Below are 10,207 nucleotides of genomic sequence, written 5' to 3'. Positions count from 1 at the left end.
CATATGAAACATAAACAGAAAAAAGGACTAAAGTATTAACATACTCACCACTCTTCATTAAAGTAAAAAGTATAAAGTACTACAAAGTAAAGTAAAAAGGAATGTATTAAGAAATATTAAAATGTCATTTAAAATAAGATAGAGGGGCTGTAAAACCCCCCCAAAAAATAAGAGTGGACAGAGCTACTGCCACTGGCTTCCTTGTGACAGCGCCATCTTGAGGAAAAAAAAACATTATTTGGACAATGTCGGCAGACCGGATTAAAAAGCCTAAGGGGCCGTATTTGGCCCGCGGACCGTAGTTTGCCTCGGAATATGTTTAGAGGAGAAATGGTGAGGTCTTTAACCCCAAGTACACCATGACTACCATCAAGCACGGTGTTTGTTGGTGGTAGTATTATGGTATGGTGCTGTTTTGCTGCCAATCAACTATTGAGAGACATGTTATCTGGAGATGAGTCATCATCTGAGAATAACACAAAATGTTACAAACACTCAAATGAACCATCGTATTTGATTATCTAACAGTTTCAAACCAGAAAATCAATCATTTTTTTCGAGAGTTACTTACTCGGGAAGATTGATCACAGCCGTTCCCAATTTATTGCAAAGATACATCACTATGTAGTCATTTTTTCTACATAGCGCCATTATCATACCTTTCCTTGAATGGTTGGTTGGAATACATGGAGTATTTTGGAGGGAATTTCTCTGAAGTTGACTGCTTGGTATTCACTTTCCATTCAGAAGACCTTGTTTTCCCACTTGAGCTTCCAAAGGTCCGGTTTGATGGAGTTTCATCAGTCCTGCCCTTGGTCATTGTTTTTAAGTGGCCGTGAGTGCTTGGTGTCGCCATGGAAACAAATATACTATGGCAGGAGTCTGTTCTTGGAATCTTTGAAAGCGTCTGAAAGCATCTTTACCTGCTAATAAAACCTCAGGACCCCCTCCCAGACATTTCATTCAGGGGGACGTCTACAATTAGTTAACTAATTGATGGGAGGATCTATCTCAGCCAGAGAAAGAACAAATGTTAGTTTTTTTTACCCCATTAGTTGTCGTCAAGATTGCTAGGAAGCTGCCACTCTCCCACTTTTGTGACTGGACGTTTGGTCGCCGGTTTTTTGGTCGCCAGTCAAATGGTGACAGAGAGTTTACTGTTGAAACCAGTTCTCAAAATTATATTCATAAGAGAGTATAATATCAAAGCACTGCTTAATATCTAAGTACTGCTTAATATTTAAGTACTGTTTAATATCTAAGTATTGTTTAATGTCGAAGTACTGTTTCATATCTAAGTACTGCTTCATATCAAAGTACTGTCTCATATCTAAGTACTGTTGAAACCAGCTCTTAAAATTATATTCATGAGAGTTTAATATCTAAATATCCACTGATTTTAACAGTACTTAGATATTAAACAGTACTTGGATATTAAACAGTACTTACAGTACTTTGATATTAAACAGTACTTAGATATTAAACAGTACTTAAATATTAAACAGTACTAAGATGTTAAACAGTACTTAGATATTAAACAGTACTTAGATATTAAACAGTACTTAGATATACAACAGTACTTAGATATACAACAGTACTTAGATATACAAGAGTACTTAGATATACAACAGTACTTAGATAAACATTAGTACTTAGATATTAAACAGTACTTAGATATTAAACTCTGTCTTAGATATTAAACTCTCTCTCTCTTAGATATTAAACTCTGTCTCATGAATATAATTTTGAGAGCTGGTTTCAACAGTAAACTCTCCATTTGACCGGCGACCAAAAGACCGACGACCAAACGTCCTGGCACCCAAATAGCACTACTTAGTTGTCAGTCAATGAGTTAAAGATGAGCTGAAGAGATGCCAAATGTATTGACCTTCATTAAAATGTGTAAGAGTCACTATTTGTTTGTCGAGTTGCTCGATGATGGCGTCCTAATGGCGAAGCGACATTGAAGGACGGACCTGGCGAGCCCTCCGAGACGGCGACATTTCATTTTCCTCCTCATCATGGAGTCGTTTGTCACAAACGCTCGTAAAAGAGGAAAATCATTGCTGGGATACGCCCTTGTTTCTCTGGTACGGCTGACATGTTATGATATTTCAAGCTGATTAAGTTGGCGCTGTGGCATCTCCCGCCGCCACTTGACGCCGCCATAAATCTGCATCACTTTCCATTTATCAACAAATAAACAGGTTGTTTATTTTTCATCGTAATATTTCTGCTTGGTAATCAAGTAAATGAGGACCTGCAGTCACTATTTTAGACATAAGATTGTTAAAATGGACAATTAATGCTTAAAATATTGTTTTTTTAATTATTGAAAGAAATATTTGATTTATAAAACCAGCTAAAAGCCATTTACTTTATGAAGACAATTATTGCATTGTTTTTGTTCTTTAAAATGATGACTCATGACCTTTTATTTTGAAAATCAGATAAATGAAAGACCTAATGACAGCATTTTCATTAAAAATGAGAAAAAATAATAATAATCTTTCAGTGGATGTAATTTTGTTGCCGTCTGCTGTCTAAAAGATGTAGTGCAACTAAAAGTGACGTCACATTTTTATGTACCTAATACATATTTGCTAAAATATGTATTTCTTTGAGTCATTTCTAGGAATAATTGATACATTTAGCATGGCCTAAATCTATATTTTCTTTAAGCAATGATATAAAACTAAATGTTACCGGAACTATTTTTGTAAAATATATTGAATAGGATCAACGGCTTTAAATGGCAGTCGTGACGTGAAAAATTCCTGACGCGTAGCGCCTAAAAAAAAAAAAAGATTTTCAGCTATTTTTAACAACTGGGCTATGTGGGAATATCTGTCTGCTTGGCTCTCTAATTGTCCCGCCTCTTTTGACTCTCTGTTGCCATGACATCACAGACATTCTGTAAATGTGAGACAAACCACCTCACCACGGAAATCTGTACATTGGGTGCTCGGACGTTTGGTCGCTGGTCTTTTGGTCGCCGGTCATATGACAGAGAGTTTACTGTTGAAACCAGCTCTCACAATTATAATAATGAGAGAGTTTAATATCTAAGAGAGAGAGTTTAATATCTAAGTACCGTTTAATATTCAAGTACCGTTTAATATCCAAGTACCGTTTAATATCCAAGTACTGTTTAATATCTAAGTACTGTTTAATATCTCAGTACTGTTTAATATCTAAGAGAGAGAGTTCAATATCTAAGTACTGTTTAATATCCAAGTACTGTTTAATATCTAAGTACAGTTTAATATCCAAGTACTGTTTAATATCTGAGTACTGTTTAACATCTAAGTACGGTTTAATATCTGAGTACTGTCTAATATCTAAGTACTGTTTAACATCTAAGTACTGTTTAACATCTAAGTACTGTTTAACATCTAAGTACTGTTTAAAATCTGAGTACTTTTTAATATCGAAGTACTGTTTAATATCGAAGTATTGTTTAATATCCAAGTACTGTTTAATATCTAAGTACCGTTAAATATCCAAGTACTGTTTAATATCCAAGTACCGTTTAATATCTAAATACTGTTTAATATCTAAGTACTGTTTAATATCTAAGTACATTTGACCAGCGACCAAAAGACCGGCGACCAAACGTCCGGTCACCGTACATTGTCGTCTGGTGAGGTTGAACTTGAGTCGGGAAAAGCTTCAACGTCAGACCACTTGAATCAGAGGTCAAAATAAAAATAAAACGACAAGATAAAAGGGAGTACCTTGGAAAGAATGTGGGCCTGCTCTCTCCTGCTCATACTGATAAGACTTTGGTTTTGTCTCTGGAATAAAAAGCGTCTTTGTCTTACATGTCCACGCAAGCCTGAGTTCACGTTTACCTGAAAGCTACCTGCGGGAAACAGAAATAAATAGTAAAAAATATAGTATTTCCATTTGGCTTGTCCATGTTTTCTATTTTTTTATTGTCAAAAAATAAAGGAGATGAGTTTACAAAGGTTGAAACCACACACGCTAAAGCGACGGAAGCGACGCCATCTTGTGTTAGCAGATCGTGGGGGGAAAAAAAAAATGTCCGCACTCCCGATCCTCGCAAAAAAAAAAATCAACTATACAAGATGTATGTGCTATGCTGCCAATGGAGACAGATTAGTTTTTATTTATCGTCTTTTAACAGTTAAAAAGCAGAAAAACTGATTTAAATGTAAAAATGTGAGGGGCTAGGGGTGGGCAAACTTTTGGGCCCGGGGGCCATATTGACTTTAAAAATTTGACAGATGGGCCGGCTTAGCACAAGATCGGATACATATAAAAAAGTGCATCCGTTAACAGTACATATGAAACATCAACAGAATGTATTAAGAAATATTAAAATGTCATTAAAAAAATTGGGGGGCTGTAAAACACGAAAAACAAATAAGAGTGGACAGAGCTACTGTCACTGGCGTCCATGTGACGGCGCCATCTTGGGGGAAAAAAAAATTCGGATAACGTCGACGGGCCGGATTAAAAAGCCTAGCGGGCCGGATTTGGCCCGCGGGCCGTAGTTTGCCCATACCTGGGCTAGTCAAAGAGGCCAGTAAAATAAATTGCACGCCCCTAACCCACCCCCCCAAAAAAGTAAAATTCCACTATTTTGAAAGTACAAACATTTGACAAAATGCCTCGAGACAATAATATAAATAAAAGTGTTAAAAGTGGTATTACTGTACAATTCCAGGGCATCTGGGAACGCTCTTTTCCTTTTCTGTTCCAGGATGTAGTCTGAGGATGACAATAAAAATAAATACTTCAAAAATTAGGATTTTATAATAACACAAATTACGTAAAAAACATGTGATTCACTCGATTAAACCTACTTTGAATTGCTTAACAGTACTAGTTCATATGTATATTTTTGGGTGGTAATTTCAATATTTTCCATTTAAAAGCCAAATTCTGTTGTATGATTTGACCAAAAATCATAAAAATCATAGGTCTTAATTTATTGTAATATTGTAGCTAAGCCTTTTATCATAATACAAATTGTACTTGTACTGGACTATATTTATTATCCGATGGCATTTTACATTTTCAGGTTTTGTTTTTTTTGTGTGATCATTTTTTAAATTTTTTGGTGAATATTATGTCTTGAATTACATTTTCTCTCTCTCGAAATGTACTAACCGACGTTTAATCCATTATAAAATAATACCCTCCTAATATATCATATGTATTTTTGTAAACATTCCTTCTTCGGCTTAAAAACTCTCTAATAAATAAAAAACAGCGCCTCTGCTGGTTATTACATAGTACTGCAATCACTTTACAATGCTGCCAAATGACCAAATTCTGTTGTATGATTTAACCAAAAATACCATCAAAGTCAAGTCAATTTAAAACAAAAAAACAACTACGAAATGGTGCTAAATTTAGCATGCTGCAATGTAATTAGCATATAGAGTAGGCGTGGCTCACCCTGAAAACGAGGCCTTTCCCGCTCAGTCCGTCAGAAGAGTCCGCAGTCTTTGAGGTTGTTTTTGATGATGACGTCGGTGACGGCATCGAAGACAAACTGCACGTTTTTGGTGTCGGTGGCGCACGTGAAATGCGTGTAGATCTCTTTGCTGTCCTTACGCTTGTTCAAGTCTTCAAACTGACACTGGATATAGGCTGCCGCTTCTTCATATGTGTTGGAACCTGCCAAAATATGTCTTTGTTATACAAATCAAATACTACTGTTCTGTAAAATAATCTCCTTTATCACAAATTTTGCCCCAGAAGTGGTTTTGTAAGGTGCATATGGTTTTATATGGTGTCTGCATACCCATCAACTTATAGGTTTTTTACAAATTTTCACAAAAAAATTCACAAATTTTCACAAAAAAATTCACAAATTTTCACAAATTTTGACTTATCAAAAGTTTTGTAAGGTGCATATAGTTTTATATGATGTCTGCATACCGTCAACTTTGTACTTTATACTTTTTACTTTAATGATGAGTGATGAGAATGTTAATACTTTAGTCCTTTTTTTCTGTTTATGTTTCATATGTACTGTTAACGGATGCACTTTTTTATTTGTATCCTATCTTGTGCTGACCCGGCCCATCTGTCACATTTTTAAAGTCAATGTGGCCCCCGGGCACAAAAGTTGTCCCACCCATTGTGATTGGATGAGGGACACGACTGTTGTTAATTTTACATTTTTTAAGCAATTTTTACCTGCGTACTCCGGATAGCAAATGGTGAGCGCGCTCTTCTTAATCTTCTCCTCAAACAAGTCCTTCTTGTTGAGGAAGAGGATAATGGACGTATCGGTGAACCACTTGTTGTTGCAGATGCTGTCAAAGAGCTTCATACTCTCATGCATTCGGTTCTATGGAGCATAAAAATAACCTGTTTTAGCGCCAATGAATGTGCAGCCGGTGGAAATGGCGAACGTACCATCTCCTCGTCTTCGGCTAGCACCAGGTCGTAGTCGCTTAGCGCCACGCAGAAGATAATGGCGGTCACGCCCTCGAAGCAGTGGATCCACTTTTTACGCTCCGAGCGTTGACCGCCCACGTCAAACATCCTGTTGGCAAGAAGCGTTTTATTTTGACAATCTGCGGAGACGTCAACCACTTCATGACGATTTGGGAGAAAAGGGGATTTTTTTCGGGCCGGTGAGTCACGGATGTGGGCGGATCCGACGCGCTCACTTGAAATGAAGGTCCTTGAAGGTGAAGTGTGTCTCGACGATCCCGGTAGTCTTCACACGGGTCCTCAAAACGTCCTGCTGCGTGGGGATGTATGTGCCCTGAGAGATGCGCTCTAGATCGTTCAGGTAGCTGTCGGGAATACAAGTTAAAATTAGCATTGCACCACACTAATACTAAAATGACATAATCGGAGAGTACTGTATATAGTTCAAAATATAGTTTGCATGAGGGAAAAAATGCACAATGAAAAAGGGAAAAAATAGATATAAGCTGTTCCCTCTAAGCTGCGCATTACTCTCGTCTTCTCTGCACAGCAGCAATCATATGGCGCGCAGTAAATAAAATCCAAAGTTGTTTTTTTTTTTACCCCTTCACCATGATGGCGCCGTTTACGAGGCAGTCAGTGGCAGTAGCTCTGTCCACTCTTGTGTTTTTCGTGTTTTACAGCATGTTTTACATGAAAAATTAAAGGGAACATTGACTTGAACCTGGTTATGGCGCTTGGTTCCCGAGCCATAGGTTCCCTATCCCTTTTCTATTTGGTGACTCACTAGGCAGCTGAGTCATTGAGCTGGTACTCGCGGGAGCGTCCGAAGCAAGCTTGAACGCCGGCGTCCCGCCAAAGCCGCTTGATGACGCCAGCCAGTTCTGCCGTCATGAAGCCCTCTTCGGCCGAGCCCGCCAGCACGAAAAGTTGTCGCGCGTCGTCCTGCCGGGACAGGACGGAAAAGTGGGAATGGTCCATTGTGGCTGACGGTAAAAATGGGAGACTTACGGCACGGGCGGCGTCGCCAAAGTCGATCTTGAGGCGACCCATGGCTCGGATGATGGCGATGATGGACTGGATGGTGTTGCTGTACACCACTGCCTTGTATTGCTTGCACTCTTCTTCCGAGTAGCCCGCCTCGTGGATGATTCTGACAACAATCAAATACATATTACATAATACAATTTTTCGTACATTTTATAATAAAAAATAATATATATAAATTCTTTGTAAATTTTCGGTTAGTTCTTGCATGTTTCAAATTATTTCTTTAAAAACAAGTCAGTTCTGGCACTCAATTAACCTAGGGATGGGCAAACTACGGCCCGCGGGCCACATTCGGGCCGCTAGGCCTTTTACTCCGGCCCGCCGACGTTGTCCAAATAAAGTTTTTTTTCCCCAAGATGGCGCCGTCAAGCGGAAGCCATTGGCAGTAGCTCTGTCCACTCTGATTTGTTTTTCGTGTTTTACAGCCCCTCCATCTTTTTTTTAAATGACATTTTAATATTTCTCAATTCATTTCTTTTTACTTGACTTTGTACTTTATATTTTTTACTTTAATGATGAGTTATGAGTATGTTAATACTTTAGTCCATTTTTTTCTGTTTATGTTTCACATGTACTGTTAACGGATGCACTTTTTTATATGTATCCTATCTTCTGCTTACCCGGCCCATCTGTCAAATTATTAAAGTCAATGTGGCCCAAAAGTTTGCCGACCCCTGGGTTAGGGTTAAACTCATTTATTCCTTTTGATTAGTCAATGGCTCTGAGAAAAGATCTAGTTCTCACGCCAACTTTAGAACTATTTAACACAGAGTGTGTGACGTTTGCATGTCGGTGCAAAAGAAATAGGACTCACTTCATCTGCTTGACGATGGTGCTTTTTCCCGACTCTCCGGCACCTGCGCAAGAGGGACACATGACACGGCAGCTTTATTACACTTTCAATAATTCAACAAACTCCAGTCGTCTCACTTTGGCTATCTATTTGCAAGGGCCATGTAAAAGTGGACTGGCTTAGCTGATGTTTAATAATTATTGTATGTCAACAAATAAATTCAGATGAGCCTCGAAATGTAACCCTCACTGACGTTTAATCCATTATAAAATAATACCCTCCTAATTTGTCAAATGTATTTTTTAAACCTCCCTTCTTCGGATTAAAACTTGTTCTCTAATTATTATTTTTTAAAACAGCGCCTCTGCTGGTTACCCCGTAGTACTGCAATCACTTTACAAGGCCGCCAAATGACCAAATTTTGATTTTAGCTTTGGCGATAGGTAAATACATTGATTAAAACACGCAACGACGGGCCCTTTTTACATTTTTAATGCTGTACTTGTTACACAAGCAGTAACTGGAAGAGTCCTGCTTGGAAAAATTTGTCTGTCTCGTCCTCAAACTGGCTTGACACGCCGAGGAAAGTGGAGGAATGCGCCAAAATATCAATATCTGCTATAAAATGGCAGGGTAGGATCAATGTTTGACTGCGATAAGACTAACGTTGCCATCTGAGCCTCAATCGAAACGTCCTGGTAACCCACATAGTGCAAGTGTGTATGTCAACATTTGCCCAAGTGTGGAAAAGTTCCTCACCTCAGGTCTCTGTTTACAAGCATAACATAGTTGCCCTGTGTGCAAATAACGAGGACAAATAATATATTCGTCATAACACAATGAGATTATGTTCCTTTTAATTACCGATTTTCACTTCCAAGAGTTATTTGTTGCAGAAATTTGGCAAAATCTAGACCTCTGTGAAGGGGAATGCCACTATTATTTTCATAGCTATAATACTTTATTCTATCTGCTAAATTGGCAAAAAAAACCTGACAATTATGACGGCATTTAAAAGCCACATGGGCAGTTTTACCATATTTCCCAAAAGGATAATTATCGACATCAATGGCAGTGATTGAGTTAAAATGGGAGCAAACTAATTAGTTTGAAAGGGTGAAGTTTTATTTAAACAAAAATAAAGAAAAAGTAAATATAGTGGGTTTGGTGAGGGATTTTAACTTGAAATGATGCGTTCAAGGATCAAAGTTCGTATTGGAAGTTGGAGGTTTGGGACTAAAAATTAAAAATAAAAACGTAAAAAATGGGGCAATGGACGCAGACATTAACACTGGGCGTCGACCACCACCACCACCACCAGCGAGGATCGCCTCTTACCCAGCAGCAGCAGCTTGACCTCCCGGGCCGCCTTCTCGCCATCGTCCCTCAGGTTCCTGTCGATCATTTTGCTCCGCTCCACCGCCGCCTTGTCCTCCGTGCTCAGGGTGCAACCCATCCTCAACCGGCAAGGAACGTCTTCACTAAACCCACATTAAATGGTTAATGTTCCCCTCGTTGACTCACGCACGCCCTGTTTTCAAGAACAAGAGGAGATAACAAGAAAAAAAAATCGATGCATTGAAGACGGCCAAATGACTCTTACAGCCTAAACGAGTAGCGTCCGTAACACCGAGGTGTGGGCCGACTTGTATCCGAGATGGGCACGTGTTGGTCGGGATAGAAAATGGTCAGTGGTGCCTCTCACGTCCCCCGCTGGAGCTCAGCTCCATTCGTTGCAGCGGCAGTAGTTGAAATGAGTAAAGGAGGAGGAGCAACAACTGGACTGACAAATGAACGAATTAACACAGCCCATTTCCTAGTGTAATCTTCACAATAAAACACATTGTACACATCTACACAGTAGTATTTGTGTATTCGTGTCACAAATATGAATTATGCACTCTAACAAGCAATTGCACTTCAATGATGATGTTGTTTGTAAAT

At 38.7% G+C, this 10,207-nt stretch overlaps 1 protein-coding gene across 1 annotated transcript; it reads right to left on the bottom strand.

The window, feature by feature from the left end:
* Positions 1-3,908: 3,908 nt before the first annotated feature.
* On the bottom strand, positions 3,909-10,185 carry gnai1 (guanine nucleotide binding protein (G protein), alpha inhibiting activity polypeptide 1). Its single transcript, XM_077709457.1, has 10 exons — positions 9,867-10,185; positions 9,602-9,794; positions 8,285-8,327; positions 7,432-7,573; positions 7,208-7,365; positions 6,657-6,785; positions 6,400-6,529; positions 6,178-6,331; positions 5,431-5,652; positions 3,909-4,737 (listed from the first exon to the last, which is right to left on the bottom strand). The coding sequence occupies exons 2-9, from the start codon at positions 9,717-9,719 to the stop codon at positions 5,462-5,464; spliced, it is 1,065 nt and encodes a 354-aa protein (XP_077565583.1). The 5' UTR covers positions 9,720-9,794; positions 9,867-10,185; the 3' UTR covers positions 3,909-4,737; positions 5,431-5,461.
* Positions 10,186-10,207: the final 22 nt, after the last annotated feature.

Source organism: Stigmatopora nigra, chromosome 23 (assembly GCF_051989575.1).
Source record: "Stigmatopora nigra isolate UIUO_SnigA chromosome 23, RoL_Snig_1.1, whole genome shotgun sequence".
Classification (NCBI taxonomy): Eukaryota; Metazoa; Chordata; class Actinopteri; order Syngnathiformes; family Syngnathidae; genus Stigmatopora; species Stigmatopora nigra.
This window is presented reverse-complemented; position numbering and strand designations above follow the sequence as displayed.

What these genes read in the sequence shown, in the direction of transcription:
- gnai1 (XM_077709457.1), bottom strand. Translation starts at nt 9,719, where the DNA reads ATGGGTTGCACCCTGAGCACGGAGGACAAGGCGGCGGTGGAGCGGAGC. An exon ending in CTCAATGACTCAGCTGCCTA is followed by an intron (nt 6,786 to 7,207) that starts GTGAGTCACCAA and finishes TATTCCCGACAG; the next exon opens with CTACCTGAACGATCTAGAGC. An exon ending in TAGCCGAAGACGAGGAGATG is followed by an intron (nt 6,332 to 6,399) that starts GTACGTTCGCCA and finishes TATGCTCCATAG; the next exon opens with AACCGAATGCATGAGAGTAT.